This window comes from Oncorhynchus nerka, linkage group LG27 (assembly GCF_034236695.1).
Source record: "Oncorhynchus nerka isolate Pitt River linkage group LG27, Oner_Uvic_2.0, whole genome shotgun sequence".
Lineage (NCBI taxonomy): Eukaryota > Metazoa > Chordata > Actinopteri > Salmoniformes > Salmonidae > Oncorhynchus > Oncorhynchus nerka.
In genome coordinates, this window is record NC_088422.1 from 86,443,770 (window position 1) to 86,468,365 (window position 24,596).

Consider the following 24,596-nt stretch of genomic DNA (forward strand, 5'->3'; position numbering starts at 1 on the left):
AGAGACAGGATTGTGTCAAGGCACAGATCTGGGGAAGGGCACCAAAACATTTCTGCAGCATTGAACACAGGTGCCTCTATTATTCTTAAATGGAAGATGTTTGGAACCACCAAGACTCTTCCTAGAGCTGGCCGCCCAGCCAAACCGAATAATCGGGGGAAAAGGGCCTTTGTCAGGGAGGTTACCAAGAACCTGATGGTCACCCTGACATCGCTCTAGAGTTCCTCTGTGGAGATGGGAGAACCTTCCAGAAGGACAACAATCTCTGCAGCACTCCACCAATCAGGCCTTTATGGTAGAGTTGCCAGACAGAAGCCACTCCTCAGTAAAAGGCACGTGATAGGCGTCGGGAACAAGTCTCTGAATGTCCTTGAGTGGCCCAGCCAGAGCCCGGACTTGAACTTGATCAAACATCTCTGGAGAGATCTGAACATAGCTGTGCAGCAACGCTTCCCATCCAGCCTGACAGAGCTATAGAGGATCTGCAGAGAAGAATGGTATGGGCCACTCGTCATACCAAAGAAGACTCAATGCTGTAATCGCTGCAAAGGTGCTTCAACAAAGTACTGAGTAAAGGGTCTGAATACTTATGTAAATGTGACATTTCAGGGGGGGGGGGGTAGTGTGTAAATTAGCAAAAATCTCTATAAACCTGTTTTTGCTTTGTCCTTATGGGGTATTATGTGTGGGGGTGACATGTTTTCTCTCTCTGTCTGTCTAATTCAAGGGGCTTTATTGGCATTGGAAACATATGTTTATATTGCTAAAGCAAGGGAAATGGATAAATAAAAGTGAAATAAACAATAAAAAGTGAACAGTAATTTCAAATGTCATATTATTTCTCTCTCTCAATTAAAATCTGCTTATCTGAGAGTCAGGAAGGGTGAGAAAAGGGTGAGAAACGGGTGAGGCTGAGAAAGGCTGAGAAAGCAGCAGCAGCATACCATGACACCCCAAACCTGGGTGATAACATGGGTCTGTCGGTGTGTGTGTGTGTGTGTGTTTGTGTGGAAAATACCTCTCCACACACTGACTCAAACCCACAGAGGGGAGGATATGGTTGAGCAGAATCACAGAGAACATATCATAAATCATCAAGCTATGAAATACTTTGCGTGAGCAAACTTACAATAACTATTTAATCAGATGGAAGAGTTGCTATTCTATTAAAACAATTAAAGTTATTTTGCTCACGCAAACGGTTTCTTAGTGTGAGGATCAAGTCTGCCAACATGTTGTACACTTCATAGAGGTTTAATGGAGGTTTCATTTCATCATGTTTCATTGACAGTGATTCAGGGCAAATAAAACAAAACTTCCTCTAAACACCCATGCAGGCCAGAGTGTTAAATCATCCAGTATGTCAGTTATTCACTATATACAGACCCATGCAGGCCAGAGTGTTAAATCATCCAGTAGGTCAGTTATTCACTATATACAGACCCATGCAGGCCAGAGTGTTAAATCATCCAGTATATCAGTTATTCACTATATACAGACCCATGCAGGCCAGTGTTAAATCATCCAGTAGGTCAGTTATTCACTATATTCAGACCCATGCAGGCCAGAGTGTTAAATCATCCAGTATATCAGTTATTCACTATATACAGACCCATGCAGGCCAGAGTGTTAAATCATCCAGTAGGTCAGTTATTCACTATATACAGACCCATGCAGGCCAGAGTGTTAAATCATCCAGTAGGTCAGTTATTCACTATATTCAGACCCATGCAGGCCAGTGTTAAATCATCCAGTATATCAGTTATTCACTATATACAGACCCATGCAGGCCAGTGTTAAATCATCCAGTATATCAGTTATTCACTATATTCAGACCCATGCAGGCCAGAGTGTTAAATCATCCAGTAAATCAGTTATTCACTATATACAGACCCATGCAGGCCAGTGTTAAATCATCCAGTATATCAGTTATTCACTATATTCAGACCCATGCAGGCCAGTGTTAAATCATCCAGTAAATCAGTTATTCACTATATACAGACCCATGCAGGCCAGTGTTAAATCATCCAGTATATCAGTTATTCACTATATACAGACCCATGCAGGCCAGAGTGTTAAATCATCCAGTATATCAGTTATTCACTATATACAGACCCATGCAGGCCAGAGTGTTAAATCATCCAGTAGGTCAGTTATTCACTATATACAGACCCATGCAGGCCAGAGTGTTAAATCATCCAGTATATCAGTTATTCACTATATACAGACCCATGCAGGCCAGTGTTAAATCATCCAGTATATCAGTTATTCACTATATACAGACCCATGCAGGCCAGAGTGTTAAATCATCCAGTAGGTCAGTTATTCACTATATTCAGTGTCTGGGAGTTCAGGGTCTATGTCCCTGGTGGAACCTTATTTCTAATGTAGTGCACAGGGCCCTGTTCAATAATAGTGCACAATCTAGGGACTCAGAAATAGTCTCCAGTCACTTCTGCGTCACAGCCATAACATCCTTGACAGAAACATTTAAATTGTTCCTCTCCGGCTCGTAAAATAAATCCTGCCATATGTCCATAATATCCACACTGGTTTGGTTTATAGAGTCAACAGCAGTCAGTGGTTCAGAGCAAGACGGGAGGGAAGGGAACAGCTGTGGGGTGTGACAGTGTGTATTGACTGGGTCATGTTGGAATCATTTAGTGGAAAGCAAATCAATTAGGAGAGGATTGGTGCAGATTGCCACACAATGTGAAACTAGCTGTGCCTGTGCCAAGATGGTAAAGACTGGAATGGAATGGGATAAGAAATTCAACTGGCTGGCAAGGAACTGAGTGTACTAAACATTAGGAACATTGGGAACTTTCCTAATATTGAGTTGCACCACCTTTTGCCCTCAGAACAGCCTCAATTCCTTTGTGTGGTGGACCATTTGTGATACACACGAGAAACTGTTGAGGGTGAAAAATCCAGCAGCGTTGTAGTTCTAGACACACTCAAACCGGTGCGCCTGGCACCTACTACCATACCCTGTTCAAAGGCACTTCTTTAGCCTGTCTCCTTCCCTTCATCTACACTGATTGAAGCGACATCAATAAGGGATCATACTGTAGCTTTCACCTGGTCAGTCTATGTCATGGAAAGAGCAGTGTTCCTAATGTTTTGTACACTCAGTATGTGTATGTAGTATATTTATGGAGGATCTCTCTCTCCCTCTCTCATTTCAAAAGTGATAATGTACACAGACCTAATGCCCATTTTAGACCTACAGTATGTAGGATTATATATTTTTTAAATCTGAAATGTGCAGAATTGTTTTTAAAGTTACTAGTTAACATTAAACAATCTATATGTGTTCGGTAATAGAAATGCAGAGAGTGTTAGGCAAAACAATTAAGAAAAACTTGTGTAATGTTTCTGTTCAAATGTCTTCATATCATTTAACACATGACACCATAGAAAATGGATAAACCACATCACCTCTCTGCATCAAGACGCACTTTTCATTTGAAAGACATTTATTCAGATAAGCTAGAAACATTGTTCGAATCTATCACATTTATTTATACAGTGCAAAAACATCTATAAAAACCCAAGATATAGCACAGTGAAACCATCTGTAACAAACACTGACACACATATTTTCCTCATATCTTCATTCCAGGCCAAAACTGCAGCCAAAATACAGAGCAGCCTGGTAGTACCAGGAACTAAGAAAGTCCTGCAGAATTCCTCTAATAAAACACACAGACTAGCACGGAGCAGCTACAGGAAATAGGATTTAGGAATACAGCAGTGTAGGATGTCGCTGTGTGTAAAAAAAACTATCTGCAGCATGAAAACAAGTGGTCAAAAACCAGGAGATAAAACCAGGAGATAAAACCAGGAGATATAAACCAGTAGCTAATGGTTCACAGACAGAGGACTTCCTGCTTCTGAACATCTCAGTGTGTGTGAGTGTGTGTTACACATGCACAGAACATGGCCACATTCATAAATCATACGCCACTGAAACACATGTACGGCTGTGTGGCAGTTATAACGCTAAGCTAATTGATGACAAGTGTTGAGCTACTTAAAACAGACTGATATAAAGATGTTATGTATGTAACACGACCCAGTGTGAACTTGAACACGTACGGCATCCCCTCTAAAATAAAAATAGCAGTAGTATTTCAGTGGAGTGTTTTTAAAGGAATGACCCTATATCACAAAGTGGCTGGGAAAACTGTGAACGTCACCCACCCAGTTAAAGGACATCTCCTAGACATGTTCACCAGCCTTTCTATCTGACACACAACTCACTTGGTTTGAAATCCAATAGCCCCATTTTAGACTGAAATAAAACTTCTTCTTTTTTTTTTATTTTTTTTTTTTACAGGATTCTGCTTTAAAAATAGGTTAAAAGATGAAAAGTGAGAGTTTGAACTCCTGTCCTAAGAGTGAAATGTGAGAGCAAAGCATGAGAAGCTAAGGCTCTGCTTGTGCAAGTAGTGACAGGCTATGCTTTAGCCTATTAGGAGTCAATGGAGACCAAAGACAGCGTGAAAAACTCATTATTCCTCCTAATTCAGCAGTCAATCACAGAGCAAACACACACACACACGCAAGCACACACACACACACACACACATGCAAGCACACACACACTGCCAGTTTCAACACAACACCTGAAAACAAAAAGTTACCTGAATCTCCATGAAAAGTGGGTTAGTCTCGTCTACATAAAAACACAAATCACAGATGAAGAAAAAGAAAAGCCACAACTTTTATTACTGTCTCCCCAGCAGTTCACCCGTTAGAGGAGAGGAGAGAGAGACATCGAGAGAGAGAGAGATAGCTGTGGGAGAGTAGCGGCGGCGAGAGAGAGAAAGAGAGGGAGCGAGGGAGTGTATAGTAAATGAGAGGAACATGTTAGTACACTGCGTCGGAGAGAGTTTAGCTCCCAGCTACGCTCTGATTAATATCATATCTCCCCTCTCTCTCTCGCCTGCCTCTTGACAATCTTGTCACATCTGGCTGACAAATCCTCACAAGCCTCTCGGTGGCAGCGCAGGGCTGGAGTGGAGAGGGGCTCAAGGGGGCTGTAGGAGGGGGGGGAGGCTGGGGCGCAGAGGGGCGGATCATGCCCTGGGACTGGCTGGAGGGGGTGCAGGCTGCAGCAGAAGCCCCTCGCTGACGGACCATCATGAAGCTAATGAAGCTGACTGGGCTGGCAGGCTGCAGCCGCTGCACACACACACACACAGCAGCCCAGCTCAGAGGAGCCCAGCCCTGCTCTGTTCTGCCCCGGGGCCCTACAGCACTGAGACACACACTCACACCCAGAGAGAGAGAGCGAGAAAGAAAGAAAGAGAGAGTTAAGGAGAATGGGAACCAAGGGAAGAGAGGGAGAAAAATAGAGTATGAGAGACAAAGAAGGAAGAGACAGAGAAACAGAGAGAGAAAGAGAGAGAGAGAGAGAGAGAGAGAGAAAGAGAAAGAGACACAGAGAGAGGAAGAGAGAAACAGAGAGAGAAAGTCACATTATCATCCCACTCAGTTCAGAGGGTGAGGTGGAGCCAGTTCAGAGAGAGATAAGTCAACAGCCAGCTCACTAACACAGAGCCAGAAATCTGTTTTCAATGGTTCCACTGAACATGTCAAGGAAATAAAAGGCATTTTCAAATACCATGGAGAGTAACTTGGTTGGCCTTGTTTTGTAATGATTAGATATGAACTCTGTTTAGAAACTATGTCTGTTTGTCTACATGCCTTATTAATGCACATCCAAACATCTTATTCTGTAGACTGGAAGCATCTACCTGTGTCTACCTGGTAGTTGTACAGTATTCAGCAATTTTATTCAATCACATTCATTTGATATTTTTTATGATTTGTTTTACCTTTATTTAAACAGGGAGTCACCATTGAGACCAGGGTCCTGCATATACAATTCATAAGACACAATCAAATCAAAATCAGATACAATGTAAAATAAGTCATTAAAATACACCACAACACAAATATTCAAGAAAAACAGTTACATTCCACAGTATGAAGGTCCCCAATCAATATTTTCAATTGCCTGAGTGGCACCAGAACATCCAATTGTAATATATTTGGTACTTGGTTCCAGCAATGAGGTGCTTTAAAACTAAAAGCGGATTTACCTAGTTCGGTGGAGACCCGAGGAACCTCAAGCGTTAAACAAACCTGTATCTGGTGTTTTTATACTTTAACAACAAAGTTAGGTAAGTTGGAAGCTTGTGCAGGAAAGCTTTCTAAACAAAAAGAGAGTAATGACGTGCTCTATGGGACTTTAATGAGGACCAGCCAACCTTTTGATACAGGATGCAATGGCGAGTATTAAAACTGTCCCCTGGAATCAAAAATAGTATATGCTTCTATGTCGTGGCTTCAATATCATTTAGAGCAGTGATGTTTTTAATGAATAACCCATTATTCTAGTGTGACAAACATGTCTAACAGCCAAAGGATTCTCAGAGCTTTTGTGTCCTGAGAGTCCTATTATGAAGTTATTTTCCTCCATTTACATCAGATATGACAGGTACAAAACTGTTACCAAAACAGCTCAATGAAAGGATGTGCCACTGTAATTGCTATGTAAATGTGGTAGCACTTAACTGTGTTACTTTACAAGTTGATCTAATACATTTGTCGTATAATTATGCTCGTAACAACTATGTGTTAATAACATATTTTAAAACAAAAACGGCTCATGTTCAACAGAACACTGTACCAGTGACAGCAACACGCTGAATTCTGGGTACAACATACATTTGAATATTAAAATTAGCAATATTAACTTAAATACAATAAACAATATTCAGGCCAAAAAAATGATGTTCATCACAAAGAACTGTGGTAATGATACAATGCTGTTACTGTACAAACCAGTCTTGGATCAGATGGGACATATTGTGTTAAAGAAGTCTATTGGAGAGTTCATTCTCTATCACAAAAACAAGGAGGAGATAGAAAAACACCAAGCAAGGCCATGTGAGTCGATAACAAAGACGGTATTAAATCTGCCGAGAAGCTTGAAGGACCTCTGTTTTTAGTTCTATATTCACCTGAAAGAAGTTAATATAATCAAGATTCCATTAAATACCTGTCACCTAGATTTAAAGGTCAGAACACAACACACATACACACTCTGCAGAACAAGATGTGGTTGTGGTGTGTTGTTCACACCTCCCAACACAGAGAGACAGAGAGAAAGAGAGTGAGTGTTTGCGCCTAACAGCACCACACAGACACTTGTGCTAATTGTTACATTATGGCTGCAACAAAACATTAGGCTGCTCTTAAATTACATTCCACTAGTGAGTGGCCAGAAGCCAGCACACATAGAGACAGAGAGAGGAGCTAAAGCAAGCATGCCTTAGCAGTCTTCTGTACAGGGCTACACAGCAACAGACTGAGCATGCCTTAGCAGTCTTCTGTACAGGGCTACACAGCAACAGACTGAGCATGCCTTAGCAGTCTTCTGTACAGGGCTACACAGCAACAGACTGAGCATGCCTTAGCAGTCTTCTGTACAGGGCTACACAGCAACAGACTGAGCATACACAGCAACAGACCTTAGCAGTCTTCTGTACAGGGCTACACAGCAACAGACTGAGCATGTTTTAGCAGTCTTCTGTACAGGGCTACACAGCAACAGACTGAGCATGCCTTAGCAGTCTTCTGTACAGGGCTACACAGCAACAGACTGAGCATGCCTTAGCAGTCTTCTGTACAGGGCTACACAGCAACAGACTGAGCATGCCTTCTTAGCAGTCTTCTGTACAGGGCTACACAGCAACAGACTGAGCATGCCTTAGCAGTCTTCTGTACAGGGCTACACAGCAACAGACTGAGCATGCCTTAGCAGTCTTCTGTACAGGGCTACACAGCAACAGACTGAGCATGCCTTAGCAGTCTTCTGTACAGGGCTACACAGCAACAGACTGAGCATGCCTTAGCAGTCTTCTGTACAGGGCTACAGCAGCAACAGACTGAGCACGCCTAGCAGTCTTCTGTACAGGGCTACACAGCAACAGACTGAGCATGCCTTAGCAGTCTTCTGTACAGGGCTACACAGCAACAGACTGAGCATGCCTTAGCAGTCTTCTGTACAGGGCTACACAGCAACAGACTGAGCATGCCTGTAGCAGTCTTCTGTACAGGGCTACACAGCAACAGACTGAGCATGCCTTAGCAGTCTTCTGTACAGGGCTACACAGCAACAGACTGAGCATGCCTTAGCAGTCTTCTGTACAGGGCTACACAGCAACAGACTGCATGCCTTAGCAGCATGCCTACAGGGACACAGCAACAGACTGAGCAGTCTTCTGTATACAGGGCTACACAGCAACAGACTGAGCATGCCTTAGCAGTCAGTCTTCTATACAGGGCTACACAGCAACAGACTGAGCATGCCTTAGCAGTCTTCTGTACAGGGCTACACAGCAACAGACTGAGCATGCCTTAGCAGTCAGTCTTCTATACAGGGCTACACAGCAACAGACTGAGCATGCCTTAGCAGTCAGTCTTCTATACAGGGCTACACAGCAACAGACTGAGCATGCCTTAGCAGTCTTCTATACATGGCTACACAGCAACAGACTGAGCACGCCTTGGCAGTCAGTCTTCTGTACAGGGCTACACAGCAACAGGCTGAGGGAGAGAGAGTGCTGGGAAACACAGTAGTAATGAAACAAATGACAGGACCACTAAATAAACCCTCCACTGGGATAGACCAAATTACAAGCAGCACCCAGTTAGAATAGAATGGAAACTTCTGTATATACCAGCACTAACTTGGAAAGGAAGAGAAGCAACTGTATAAATCAGCAAATCATTCAAATGAAGGAATAGCTTAGACAAACACACAAAGGTCCCGTGTGGCTTAGTTGCGGATTGTGGGTTCGATTCCAATGGGGGACCAGTATGAAAATGTACGAAAATGTATGCACTCACTACTGTAAGTTGGTCTGGGTAAGAGCATCTGCTAAATTACTAAAATGTAAATATTGAGTTTGAATAGAATATAACCATGTGGATAACGAGCCCTGAGTTGCAATATAATAGAACCATGTGGATAATGAGCCCTGAGTTGGAATAGAATAGAAACGTGGATAACTAGCCCTGAGTTGGAATATAATAGAACCATGTGGATAACTGTCCCTGAGTTGGAATATAATAGAACCATGTGGATAACTAGCCCTGAGTTGGAATATAATAGAAACGTGGATAATGAGCCCTGAGTTGGAATATAATAGAAACGTGGATAACTAGCCCTGAGTTGGAATATAATAGAACCATGTGGATAACTGTCCCTGAGTTGGAATATAATAGAACCATGTGGATAACTAGCCCTGAGTTGGAATATAATAGAAACGTGGATAATGAGCCCTGAGTTGGAATATAATAGAAATGTGGATAACTATCCCTGAGTTGGAATATAATAGAAACGTGGATAACTATCCCTGAGTTGGAATATAATAGAACCACGTGGATAACTAGCCCTGAGTTGGAATAGAATAGAAACGTGGATAACTATCCCTGAGTTGGAATATAATAGAAACGTGGATAACTATCCCTGAGTTGGAATATAATAGAAACATGGATAACTATCCCTGAGTTGGAATATAATAGAAACATGGATAACTATCCCTGAGTTGGAATATAATAGAAACATGGATAACTATCCCTGAGTTGGAATATAATAGAAACATGGATAACTATCCCTGAGTTGGAATATAATAGAAACGTGGATAACTAGCCCTGAGTTGGAATATAATAGAAACGTGGATAATGAGCCCCGAGTTGGAATATAACAGAACCATGTGGATAACTATCCCTGAGTTGGAATATAATAGAAACATGGATAACTATCCCTGAGTTGGAATATATAACAGAGGAGGGCCTGTAGTCATATTGTCAGGTTAAAACAACTTCCTGCCTGGTTGGCTGCTTTAAAGTTCCTCCTTTTGTTTTAAGGGAGTTGCCGCAGTAAGTAAGCAGCGTCTTATGGCAGGTAAGGACAACCTCTACCTCCCTCAGCAAGCATGGACACAGCCCGGCCAGGACGCAAACATCAATCACCAAATGATTCACGTGGAAAAAAGAGACGAGAAATGATCTAGAAGTTACTGAATGCAAACCAGGCGCATTCTGTGAATAAACATGAATAATGACGGCATCAGCAAACGCTGGGAAACGACAGCGCTACAACGATACACGTTTTTCTCATGTCTACCTCAGGAGCATGTAGCAAGATTTGGCTAAAGGAGAGAAAAGAGGAGAAGAATGTGGAAAAGAAATAAGACAAGATGTTTCTCACCTCAGCCATTGTCATTAGAGATAGGTTTCCAGGGTTACCGTGTAGTTTGCCATTCCCTGCGAGTCCTACAAAAGAACTGCCTCCAACTCTCCCGTCTGAACAAGTACTAACGCAAAAGAGCCATCACACGCCAGCACTCTGTCACACACACTGTCACACACACACACACACACTGTCCTCAACGCTCACACCACATAAAAAAACAATAAACGTACTACTCTTACTCACACACACACCTTTTTCCACTCTCTCTTCCTATGTTGCTGAGGACTGGCTCTAAACTACTCAAGATGTGCTCTGTAGAATGTGTGTGTGAGTGTGTGTGTTGAAACCGGGCACAGGGGATTGGAATGAGATCCTCCCACTCTCCCACTCGGCATTCTCACCTCAGCTGCCTGCTCCCTCCCCAGCCAGCAGAGCAATCGCACAAACACACGCGCACACACACACACTCCCACCCCCATAGTCACAGGGCAGCCCCCCTCACAGCTGGCTAGAAGAGGGCATGACACTCATCTTTCACAGAGATTTGATCAAAAGGAATCACAAAGGCTGGAGGCACTCCTAATGCAGTCAGGAGAGACTCTACCTCTCCCTCTCTCTTTCCTTTCCTCTCCCTCTCTCTCTCAGCCTGAGTAATGCTTTAAATCAATGCTGCCCCTCTCAGAGCAGAGAGCTCAGTCCAGCATGGTTGTGTGTGTTCACCTTAATGGAGCTCTGTGAACAGCCTCCATAACAAGTTGTGCCTTGTGCCGTCAGGAATGTGTCAGTCTCTGTGTTAAGTATTTCTTTAGGACAAAGTACATTCACAATACTTCTGAAACATTATTGTCCCTGCTCACTCGGACACATTTCTTCACACACCTTTCTGACAGAACACAAGGTAGAATAACTCCAAGCCAGTTATCAATGATACAATTGACTCCCGCGCACGCACGCACACACACACACATGCACACACACACCTGTGTGTGACAGCGTATTGGACCTTAAATCCACCTTATTCAAGAACATGATCATCCAAATAAATGTGCAGGAGTAAATTTATCTTTGTGTGAATAATCAATTGTCTTTAGTTTTCAATTATCATAATGATAAAAACAGTGACAAAATGTGTGTTCACTCATTCAGAAATGGCCCACAGTGACTGTTTCACATCAGTGTTTAGGGCTATTGTCTCATGGTGACACACTTAAACCATGTCAGAGAAAAATGCTAATGAAGCATCTGACTGTTTCTTTTTGTTGTTGCTTCAATTATGAGCAACTCGCAGGGGTTAGAGGTCAGAGCACCCTGCAAAGTCTGCTATAAGCAGAGTAGCCTAATACTCTCTCTCTATCGCTCTCTCCTGTTTTTACATGTCTCTAATTCACTCTTCCTCATTAACTCCTTCACCGTTTCAAATGTTCTCTCTCTCCTTCCTGTCCATCTCCTTTCATCTCTTTGTTCTCCTTTGTCAATGTATTTTATTTGACTTTGTCGCTCTGTGTCTGTCTCTCTCGCTCTCAGAGAAAGCTCTCTCCTGTTGTGGATCTTAGCCATTAGGGGCGTCTGCTAATCCACAAATTACACAGCAGGTTTAAACAGGTATGCTGTTGCTGCCTCTGTCTGTCTGTCTGTCCTACCTGTGCTTTGTTAGCTACCAGCGGAGGAGAGGAGAGGGGAGAGGGTTTCCACCAGGAAAATAAATCACTCAGATGCTAAACATCTCAGGCCGCATTTTTTTTTATAAGCATTAAGTATAAATCTAAGTATTTACAGAATTTGCAGAGAGCGTCTGGGACGGTAACTGATAAAAACCTATCTAATAACCCTTGAAGTTGGATATTAACCCTCCATTACTTTCACACATGACATCAAAGCTTTTCTGATTTGTGAATAAGCCCAAATGTTATGATGTTATTACACATGGATCAGGAGAGATAGTCAATCAGGCATGCAACGTGGGGTGGAGGCGCTTCAGTCCTTCTTCCCCGTCAGGGAGATACATACGCCTGGAACTCTTCATTTATTCCTTACCTAGGGGATGCATACCAAACAGACAGACAGACGGACGGACACAGAGACCTGGGTTGGATTATGAGGTCCTGCTGGTTGGTTAGATTGCTGTTCTACGGTAGGCTAGAACCGCTGTTGCCGTATGCACGCCCCAAGGGTGGCGGAACGGAGGAGGCTCCCGCTAAAACCACAGTAAATAAACACCATGTGCAGAGAAAGAGGTCACGCTGTTATTTATATGTTGGCGTTTTGGTTTCCGAAAATAATCATAATAATGCTTGAGGATGAGTTGTGTTGGTATGAATGTTTGGCTTGGACTTGGAAATATCAATGGTTTATTTGAGACAACTTTACCATAAACTTGTTTTTGTACAAAACAATAATTAATAAATAAACATTTAAATCAGTATTAGATTTAGTTTGTTAAGGTGACAGAATCTTTGTACATTTTTTCAGCGCTGGTTTTATAAACAATATTTATTTTGCTTCTCCTCATAGTGAAACATTGAAAGTGGATTACCGAACTGGCATCTTACTGTGAAAAGCTAACAAAACGTCATTTTTTTACATGGCAAAAATATAACTAATTTGACATGAAATGTGAGATGATGTATGATTCAATGAAACAATGATCACTGATTATTCTCTCTCTGCTGTATCATAATGAACCAAAACAGAGAGTGCCTATCAGAAGACCTCTGTCTCAGGTTTTGGTCAGCTGTGCTATAGAGTGCTCACCAGGCTCAGAAAGTCTACGTTGTCTGTCTCAGATGTTGAAAATCTCTCTCTTTCACTGTGTATAGAATGTGTTTCTGTGATTATGGGAGCGCCTGCTGATTATGGGGCGTTCCCTGTCTGATTATGGGAGCAACTGATTATGGGAGCAGTTCCCTTGTGGGAGCTGTGTATAGAATGTGTTTCCTGTCTGATTATGGGAGCTGTGTATAGAGTGTGTTTCCTGTCTGATTTTTTAAAATCTTTATTTAACTAGGTAAGTCAGTTAACAACAAATTCTTATTTACAATGACGGTCTAGGAACAGTGGGTTAACTGCCTTGTTCAGGGGCAGAACAACAGATTTTTACCTTGTCAGCTCGGGGATTCAATCTAGCAACCTTTCAGTTACTGGCCCATCACTAACCACTAGGCTAACTTTTCTGTCTGATTATGGGAGCTATGTATAGAATGTGTTTCCTGTCTGATTATGGGAGCTGTGTATAGAATGTGTTTCCTGTCTGATTATGGGAGCTGTGTATAGAATGTGTTTCCTGTCTGATTATGGGAGCTGTGTATAGAATGTGTTTCCTGTCTGATTATGGGAGCTGTGTATAGAATGTGTTTCCTGTCTGATTATGGGAGCTGTGTATAGATGTGTTTCCTGTCTGATTATGGGAGAATGTGTTTCCTGTCTGATTATGGGAGCTGTGTATAGAATGTGTTTCCTGTCTGATTATGGGAGCTGTGTATATAATTTGTTTCCTGTCTGATTATGGGAGCTGTGTATAGAATTTGTTTCCTGTCTGATTAAGGCTCTGTATGTTATAAAAGGCAGGTCGTGTCCCCTAGGTAGTCACTAGATGACCATGTCTGAAGGAACTAAAACATCAGTAGTCGTTCTATAAAAGACAAAAGTGGCAATACATGAGCTATTTATATCCAAACTAGGGTTAGACTTCTGATTATTAGTAGGATGAAGGTAAATACTAGAGGAAGGGTTCTTTCATATTTGTGGTTATAAAGTGCCAAAGTACTTCCCTCCTCTCTGGAATGACCAGGTAGTGACGACCGTGTCGTCCTGACCCAGGCTGGGCCTGTCCAGACACAGCCAGGTGGAACAAACTGGAGTGGTTTGTTGTGAAGAGCTGTGTGTGTGGGTTGTGTGTGTGTCCTTGTGTGTGTCTGCAGTTAACGTATCTACCATGTGCATCTATCCTGTGTGTGTGTGCGTCTGCCTTTACTTTAGCTGACAGTAAAAAGGGTAGAGGAGAAGCCATTACCCACAGCCACTCAGCAGGACTGGCCTCTGGCTACATCCAGCAGCCTCTGTGGTACCAGGCCCCGACCGTCACCTCCCCAAATGGCAGGCGTTTACCTGTCATCCCCAGTCATTACTCAATAAACACTCTCGCATCCACGGTCACTTTAATATCACATTACAGAGGACAGAGAGAGGCTAAGAGAGCATGGGTGTTTCCCAAATGGCACCTTATTCCTATGGGCCCTGGTCGAAAGTAGTGCACTATATAGGGAATAGGGTGCCATTTGGGCCGCAGACTAAGAGAGCCTGAGTTTACTTCAAATTAGGCTTTAAACAGACGTGTCAGTGGTTGGGCTGGAAGATATTTAGTGGGGAAACAGGGCATGTGTATGTGCGTGTCCAATACAGCTTAGTTTGTTGAATGTTCGGTGAGTAATAAGATGGGTTTAGTCGTTAACAATCACTCCATGTATGCAAAAGAAACAACGCAGAATCGTTTTTTAGAGGGCCATTTTGACTCAAGGTAAATTATGCTGGCGCAACACACTGGTGTAGGTGTGTGTGGACGGTTTTAAAGTGTGCTTCTGTGTGTGTGTTCGTTCATGGTGGTTTAATAAAGACCAGTTTAATCTAAAGCAGTGAGAGTAAAAGCATGGATGGTCTCTAAGTGCACTTCAAATGTAGGTTTAGAGCACCTGTTTTAACATTCAACTAGAGAAATATATCAACTACGTGAGTTGCTTCAGTGAAAGGGAAGAACATTCTGATAGATCTGATTCTTATTTCAATATTTTAGACTAAATGCAGCACATTAAAACTCTCTAAAGATAAATAATACTATAGATTACTGTCAACAATGTAATTGTAACAGAAACGTCAATTACTATTAAACACTTGCTATTTAGCATCTATTCTATAGTGTCAACCACCTTGTTTGGAGAACAAAAATGTTGTCTGATGCTTTACTTATTTCCGTTGTCCCTCCGCCATTACAATAATGTTCCCCTCGCTGCCAATCAAGGTTTTGGACTGGAACCCTCAGAGAGCTGTGGACAGCGGTCTGGCTCATATGTGAGGGTGACTGATGCAAACCATGTGTCTGTCTGTTCTATCGGCCGTTGAGAGAGTGTGAAGGGATCCTAACATGGGGCTCACCTGCAGGAAAACACATTAGCAGAAACAAAAACAACTCACACGCAGAGAGTGAGAAAGACAGAGAGAGTGAAGGGATAGAAAGCGAGTGAAGGGATATAGAGAGAGAAAGAGAGAGAAGAGATAGAGAGAGAAAGAGAGAGAAGGGATATAGAGAGAAAGAAAGAAGGGATAGAGCGTGAGAGAGAAAGAAGAGAGAGAGAAGAGAGCTGGCTTCACTGTCTATTATTGTGTCAGATTAAAAAGCATTACTTGGCTGAAGTGGAACCATTGCGCTCCAAACCTACGGTTGTGAGAGGTAGATGGAAACTGGAGTCAGCGATCACTTTTCTCTAACATTTTACTCTAAGCATCGCTGTTTCTTTGTTTGGGGGTAATACTCACATGTGAGTGATGCCCGATCCTAAATGTAGCCCTATACCACCGATGCACCCTATGTTGTTGTGATTGTTGGTTGCATCTCATGTTGTTTGAAGTGCTTCTTACTCCTCTCCTCTATAGTTAGTTTGTTGTCCCATGTTAGAATCAATCTCACAGACCCCCCCGATCAGGTCACGAAGGAGAATAGAGAGAGATTAATAAAGCTACTCCCCGTCCTTCTCATCCCTCATCTCTCCATCCTTCCAGGTCTCCATCCCGTGAGTCTAGTATTGATCAGGCTTGTGGGGCATTAGAGGCAGGGGGAAGATGCTTTTATGATAATCTCTGTCAGGCGCAGCGAGCACCGGACAGTAATGGCTGCATTAGACCCCCATCCCCTTTCCACCCAACACCTGGCCTGTTCTCCTAGGACCGGCTGTTTGCATTACAACACTGTGTTAATGGGCTCTTTAGTGGCCGGGGGGTGGGGGGTGGTTGGGCTTGTTGAGAGACATAGGAAACTTTACAGGAGTTTCCAGTACAGGAGAAGAGCAGAGAGCAAGGAGCCATTGGGAGTGTCCAGAGAGAAAATGAGTGAAATGCATTATGGGAGGGAATGTTTTGCCTGCGAAGCCATTGGTTGATGGGGAAACTGGGAAGTGGATGAGTGGAGAGGGGAGGATATGTCTGGATCAGTGCAGACCCAGACAAACAGCTGATCAATATTTCCCTCCCTCCATTCATTGCTTTCTCACTCTGCCCCATCTCTTTCTCTGTCTCTCTTGTGCCCCCCCCCCTCTCAATGCTGTCCACTCAAGATCATTCCTGACTCTTTGCAATGAGGCTTTGTTTGAAGCGATTAGAATCTGAAGGTAAAGCTATATGGTGTCTGTGGTGGACTGTTAATAGATGAAGAATAGTCATTCTTGCTGGCTTGTTTAGTGGATTAACTTAAGATCAATAGGAGTATGAAACCTGGATGTTTGCATAAAACAATCAGAGAATTTTGGAGAAGAAAAAGGAAGTTACCCAAAAAATACAAGTTAGGAACTGTCCCTAAAAGATCTGGGCCCGATTTCATAAAGCATCTCAGAGTAGGAGAGCTGATCTAGGATCAGGTCCCCCCTGCCCATATAATCTTATTCATGATGACCTAAAAGGGGAAACCGATGCTACATCAGCATTCCTACTCTGCGACTTTGAGAATACGGGCCCTGGGGATTTTTCTCCCTTTCACCCTCACATATTTCACCAGGCAGGTCTTAGGGGGTGAAGCCTGGGGAAGCCTTCCCTGCCCTACCCTGCCTGACTGGAGGGAAAACAGATTACTGGGGGAAAAGAACGAGAGAAAAAAGACAGAAGAGAGACACCTGGACACCATCAGTCTCAGCCAAGGTAAACATCTCCGACATTCCTCCTGGCACACTGGCCTGCCGGGGTTAAAGGTCATGATGACAAACGAGTGACCCAGGTGCCCTGAGAGGCCGACAGAGGGGAGAGGCAGGAGAGGGGAGCCTCTGGAATCTCTCAGTAGGGGGACGGCCAGGGAGGGGACGGGGGACAACAAGTAGCATTCATTGGGCCAGGGATTTAGAGGTTAGGAGCCAGGGTTAAGAACCAGGACAGGGCGACATAGTCTATAGGGGCCTAGCCTGTGACCTTCACACCTCAGACTGCCTTAGCCACCTTTATATATATATATATCTTCCTTACACTCTCTTCTGTAGGGGCCTGTGGCCCTCAGAAAGTCTCTCTCTCTACCTCTGTAATTTTATTCCTTATGTCCCAACCTTCCTCCCTCCTCTCTCTCTACATCCCACACAGTGATGTGGACCTCCAGGCAGGGATGGCTCTCCCCTTGTGACATCACATACATGGGGACTGCAATGGCAAGTAGTTTAACTATGCTGGTCTCCTGCAACTTCACGTTAGGGCTCCCTTTGTTAACTCTTCTATATGTAAGTTACCGCTACACGCAAGCTATACTATTAATCAGGGGTTGTACTTATGAGTTTAATGGAGACTCTTTAAAACTGTCAAGGTTGTCAAGGGAAGAAAGTGTTGTGAGAGTACATCACAGAGATGTGGAGGAAAGAGAGGAAGAGGGTGTCAATTTGAACCAACGAGACATACTGTATTGATCTAATATGAAGTCAGCTGCAGCTTGGCAGCGTGTAATGACAATATTTAATGAGAAAGGAATGGTGAATATGTGCAGGAAGCCCGGTGGTGATAAGAACCAACTGGAAACAGACAGGCTTTCCTCCACACAGGTGCCAACCATCCATGGAAACAGGCAGACTTTCCTCCACACAGGTGCCAACCATCCACATGCTAGCTAGCTAATCACATCTGTTAGCGTAAAGCTAAGATACCGTACTGGAATGGCTAACGGTAATGAGGCTCGCATAAAGCACGTGATACTGTAATAATAACTAATAGCATATGGCTAAGGTACTGACACTTCGCATAAAACTAAGATACTGCAATTACTTTTAGCCTTAAGCTAAAAATTACTGTAGCCTAATTACTGTTAGCATGAAGCAAGTGTTAGCATAAAGTGTAGCTACTATAATAACTGTTAACTTAAACCTAAGATACTGTCAAGACTATTAGCATAAAGCTAAGATTCTGTAATGGTCATTAGCATAAAGCTAAGGTCAGTGGTGTAAAGAAACTTAAGTAGTTTTTTTGTGGTATCTGTACTTGGGTTGTCACAATATCAGTATCGTGTAAAGGAAACAAAACACGAAGCAGACTGAATTTCCTGAGGAAAACAGTCATAATGTTGGAAACAAGCTGCCTTATGTTGTCACCCAGAATCACATTTATTTTCCAAGATGTAGCACACAATATTGTAGGAAAATCAGGCATCGTAGTATTGTGATACTGGTATCATGACAACCCTAATCTGTACTTTACTATTTATATATTTTTTTACTTTCACTCGACTACATTCCTAAAGAAATGTTTTATTTTTACTCAGATACATTTTCCATGACACCCAAAAGTACTTGTTGCATTTCAAATGCTTAGCAGGACAGGAAAATGGTACGCACTTATCAAGAGAACGCGTGGTCATCCCTATTGCCTCTGATCTGACAGACTCACTAAACACCAATACTCTGTTTGTAAATTATGTCTGAGTGTTGGAGTGTGTCCCTGGCTATCCGTATAAAATAAGAACAATATAAAATTGTGCCGTCTGGTTTACTTAATATAAGGACTATTCAGTTATTTATACCATTTACTTTGACTTTTGATACTTAAATATATTTTTGAATTCACTATTACCTTTGACACTTAAGTATATTTAATACCAGATACAACTTTCTTGGAGTTAAATTGCTGAGGATTTATGATATTGTAGGCAACCCCCCTCCATCCCAGTGACAGGAACATGCCCGGGACTAGCAGTAGTATTATCTGAATAATTTAGCCCAGATGTTCTGTAGACAGTAAAGATAAGGTAGTATCAGTGAAGATGAGGTGAACAGTCCAGCTGAGTGATGAGTCAGTTGTTTAGAGTGCTCTGTGGTGAGGTATGCCCACTGACTTACAGCAGGAGTAGAGGGTGTACTGTGACCTCTCAACTTTACCCTCACGCTGAACCACACCCTGCCTCACCGCACATACACATAGTTTCCATGTAAACACATTTTCCAACAAACTCTCCCCACTCATTGATATAGTTACTCACAGAGGGGCTTCTGCAGCTTCTCACACACACTCTCTCTACCTCCCTTTCCCTCATAAGAGCTTTCTCTCTACCTCCCTTTCCCTCATAAGATCTTTCTCTCTACCTCCCTTTCCCTCATAAGATCTTTCTCTCTACCTCCCTTTCCCTCATAAGATCTTTCTCTCTACCTCCCTTTCCCTCATAAGATCTTTCTCTCTACCTCCCTTTCCCTCATAAGATCTTTCTCTCTACCTCCCTTTCCCTCATAAGATCTTTCTCTCTACCTCCCTTTCCCTCATAAGATCTTTCTCTCTACCTCCCTTTACCTCATAAGATCTTTCTCTACCTCCCTTTCCCTGCCTCTGCCCTACCTCTCTCTCCCCCTTTCCCTCATAAGATCTCTCTACCTCCCTTTCCCTCATAAGATCTCGCTCTACCTCCCTTTCCCTCATAAGATCTCGCTCTACCTCCCTTTCCCTCATAAGATCTCGCTCTACCTCCCTTTCCCTCATAAGATCTCGCTCTACCTCGCTCTTCATCCATTTATTTCTCTAATCCCTCTCCCCCTTTAAACCATTCTATTACAGTATCTCTCTCTCAAATTGCTTTACTGGAATGAGAAACATTGCATAAATACTAGAAACATGATACAAAATAACAACAATAGAATGACAACAGTGGATAGTAATAGAAAAATAGAATAGATAATGGGGACAATATTAGACAACCACCACCATCATCATTAAGCTACTACCGTTACCACCACCATTAAACTACTACAGCTACCATTACCCCTACTACGAATACCACCACTATTAAACTACTACCACTACCCCTAGCACCATTAAACTACTATCGTTACCATTACTTCTACCACCATTAAACTACTACCATTACCCCTACTACAACCATTACCCCTACTACCACTACCCCCATTAAACTACTAACCCTACCACCATTACCGCTACTACCGCTACCATTCCCCCTACTACCACTACCACCATTAAACTACTACCACTACCCCCACTACCATTACCCCCACTACCATCAGGAACAGATATAGTCCTTGGTTCTCTCCAGACCTGACTGCCCTTAACCAACACAAAAACATCCTATGGCGTTTTGCATTAGCATCGAACAGCCCCCGTGATATGCAGCTGTTCAGGGAAGCTAGAAACCAATATACACAGGCAGTTAGAAAAGCCAAGGCTAGCTTTTTCAAGCAGAAATTTGCTTCCTGCAACACAAACTCAAAAAAGTTCTGGGACACCGTAAACTCCATGGAGAATAAGAACACCTCCTCCCAGCTGCCCACTGCACTGAGGATAGGAAACTCTGTCACCACTGGTAAATCCACTATAATTGAGAATTTCAATACGCATTTTTCTACGGCTGGCCATGCTTCCCACCTGGCTACCCCTACCCTGGTCAACAGCACTGTACCCCCCCACAGTAACTCGCCCAAGCCTTCCCCATTTCTCCTTCTCCCAAATCCAGTCAGCTGATGTTCTGAAAGAGCTGCAAAATCTGGACCCCTACAAATCAGCCGGGCTAGACAATCTGGACCCTTTCTTTCTAAAATGATCTGCCGAAATTGTTGCAACCCCTATTACTAGCCTGTTCAACCTCTCTTTCGTGTCATCTGAGATTCCCAAAGATTGGAAAGCAGCTGCGGTCCACCCCCTCTTCAGAGGGGGGGGGGGACACTCGACACAAACTGCTACAGACCTATATCTATCCTACCCTGCCTTTCTAAGGTCTTCGAAAGCGAAGTCAACAAACAGATTACCGACCATTTCGAATCCCACCGCACCTTCTCCACTACGCAATCTGGTTTCAGAGCTGGTCATGGGAGCACCTCAGCCACGCTCAAGGTCCTAAACTATATCTTTATCTATATTTGGCTCCAGGTCATCTACAAGACTCTGCTAGGTAAAGTCCCCCCTTATCTCAGCTCGCTGGTCACTATAGCAGCACCCACCTGTAGCACGCGCTCCAGCAGGTATATCTCTCTGGTCACCCCCAAAACCAATTCTTCCTTTGGCCGCCTCTCCTTCCAGTTCTCTGCTGCCAATGACTGGAATGAACTACAAAAATCTCTGAAACTGGAGACTCATATCTCCCTCACTAGCTTTAACCTCTTGAAATTTCATTTTTGGATGAAAAACGTTCCCGTTTTAAACGGGATATTTTGTCACGACAAGATGCTCGACTATGCATATAATTGACCGCTTTGGATAGAAAACACTCTGACGTTTCCAAAACGGCAAAGATATTGTCTGTGAGTGCAACAGAACTGATGTTACAGGCGAAACCCAGATAAAAATCCAATCAGGAAGTGCCCCATTTTTTGAAAGCGCTGCATGCCAATGACTCCTTATATGGCTGTGAATGGGCTACGAATGAGCTTACGCTTTCTACGTATTCCCCAAAGTGTCTACAGCATTGTGACGTCTTTTTACGCATTTATGTTGAAGAATAGCCATAAGGGACCACATTGAGCAAGTGGTCACATGATGGCTCCCGCAGAAAATCTTGCGTAAAGTACAGAAGTAGCCATTTTTCCAATCGCTTCTTATGAGAAACCAATTGTCCCGGTGGATATATTATCGAATAGATATGTAAAAAACACATTGAGGATTGATTCTAAACAACGTTTGCCATGTTTCTGTCGATATTATGGAGCTAATTTGGAAAAAAGTTTGGCGTTGTAGTGATCGCATTTTCCGGCCGATTTCTCAGCCAAACGTGAAGAACAAACGGAGCTATTTCGCCAACAAAAATAATATTTTTGGAAAAAAAGGAACATTTGCTATCTAACTGGGAGTCTCCTGAGTGAATACATCCGAAGTTCTTCAAAGGTAAATGATTTGATTGCTTTTCTTATTTTCGTGAAAATGTTGCCTGCTGCTAGCAGGGCATAATGCTATGCTAGTCTATGATAAACTTACACAAATGCTTGTCTAGCATTGGCTGTAAAGTATATTTTGAAAATCTGAGATGACAGTGTGATTAACAAAAGGCTAAGCTGTGTCTCATTATATTTCATTTGTGATTTTCATGAATAGGACAATTTTCTAGAGATATTTATGTCCGCTGCGTTATGCTAATTAGTTTCAGGCGATGATTACGCTCCCGGATGGGTAGTATCATTAAGCACCAGCTGTCAGAGCAGCTCACAGATTACTGCACCTGTACATAGCCCATCTATAATTTAGCCCAAACAACTACCTCTTCAAACTACCTCCTCTACTGTATTTATTTAGCTCCTTTGCACCCCATTATTTCTATTTCTACTTCACACATTCTTCCACTGCAAATCTTCCATTCCAGTGTTTTACTTGCTATATTGTATTTACTTCGACATCATGGCCTTTTGTTTGCCTTTACCTCCCTTATCTCATTTGCTCACATCATATATAGACTTATTTTTCTACTGTATTATTGACTGTATGTTTGTTTTACTCCATGTGTAACTCTGTGTTGTTGTATGTGTCGAACTGCTTTGTTTTATCTTGGCCAGGTCGCAATTGTAAATGAGAACTTATTCTCAACTTGCCTAACTGGTTAAATAAAGGTGAAATAAAAAATAAACTACCACCATTAAACTACTACCACTACTACCTTTACCCCCTTTTGTTAAATCATCCCCCAGCGTTGCAACGATGATATGCAACGCAGGACACGCTAGATAAACTAGTAATATCATCAACCATGTGTAGTTATAACTAGTGATTATATATGTTTTATTTTTTTTATTTTTTTTAACCTTTATTTAACTAGGCAAGTCAGTTAAGAACAAATTCTTATTTTCAATGACGGCCTAGGAACAGTGGGTTAACTGCCTTGTTCAGGGGCAAGGCTAGTTTGTCTAGCGTGTCCTGCGTTGCATATAATCGTTGCAACGCTGGGGGATGATTTAACAAAAGCGCATTTGCGAAAAAAGCACAATCGTTGGACGACTGTACCTAACCATAAACACCAATGCCTTTCTTAAAATCAATACCCAGAAGTATATATATTTAAACCTGCATATTTAGCTAAAAGAAATCCAGGTTAGCAGGCAATATTAACCAAGTGAAATTGTCACTTCTCTTGCATTCATAGCACTCAGAGTCAGGGTATATGCAACAGTTTTGGCAGCCTGGCTCATTGCGAACTAACCAGAATTTTACGCAATTATGACATAACATTGAAGGTTGTGCAATGTAACAAGAATATTTAGACTTAGGGATGCCACGCGTTAGATAAAATACCGAACGGTTCCGTATTTCACTGAAATAATAAACGTTTTGTTTTCGAAATAGTAGTATTCGGATTCGACCATATTAATGACCAAAGGCTCGTATTTCTGTATTATGTTATAATTAAGTCTATGATTTTTTTTTTACCTTTATTTTACTAGGCAAGTCAGTTAAGAACAAATTCTTATTTTCAATGACGGCCTAGGAACAGTGGGTTAACTGCCTGTTCAGGGGCAGAACAACAGATTTTGTACCTCGTCAGCTCGGGGATTTGAACTTGCAAACTTTTGGCTACTAGTCCAATGCTCTAACCACTAGGCTACCCTGCCGATTTGATAGAGCAGTCTGACTGAGTGATGGTAGGCAGCAGCAGGCTCGTAAGCATTCATTCAAACAGCACTTTTGTGCGTTTTGCCAGCAACTCTTTGCAAGCACAGCGCTGTTTATGACTATCAGCCTAATGGCTTGTGTAAATGATGTGAAATGGATAGCTAGTTAGCAGGGTGCGCGCTAATAGCGTTGAGACTTGGAGTAGTTATTCCCCTTGCTCTACAAGGGCCGCGGCTTTTGTGGAGCGATGGGTAACGATGCTTCGAGAGTGGCTGTTGTCGATGTGTTCCTGGTTCGAGCCCAGGTAGGAGCGAGGAGAGGGACAGGTTACACTGGCAATACTATAGTGCCTATAAGAACATCCAATAGTCAAAGGTATATAAAATAAAAAATGGTATAGAGAGAAATAGTCCTATAAATACTATATTAACTACAACCTAAAACCTCTTACCTTGGAATATTGAAGTCTCATGTTAAAAGGAACCACCAACTTTCATATGTTGTCATGTTCTGAGCAAGGAACTCAAACCTTTTTTACATGGCACATATTGCACTTTTACTT

The 24,596-nt window shown here is 42.5% G+C and overlaps 1 protein-coding gene across 3 annotated transcripts in view; it reads right to left on the bottom strand.

Moving 5' to 3' along the window:
- The window catches only part of bnc1 (basonuclin zinc finger protein 1), a 69,213-nt gene that overhangs the window by 15,206 nt on the left and 29,411 nt on the right, over positions 1-24,596 (bottom strand). The window contains exon 1 of one of the 3 annotated variants that reach the window (XM_065012208.1): positions 10,295-10,641. The exons of the other annotated variants lie outside the window; for them this stretch is intronic. Within the exon in view, the coding sequence (XP_064868280.1) occupies positions 10,295-10,309 (15 nt within the window). The 5' untranslated portion in view covers positions 10,310-10,641. Of the gene's footprint in view, positions 1-10,294; positions 10,642-24,596 lie in introns of those variants that run through there. 3 annotated transcript variants of the gene reach the window in all.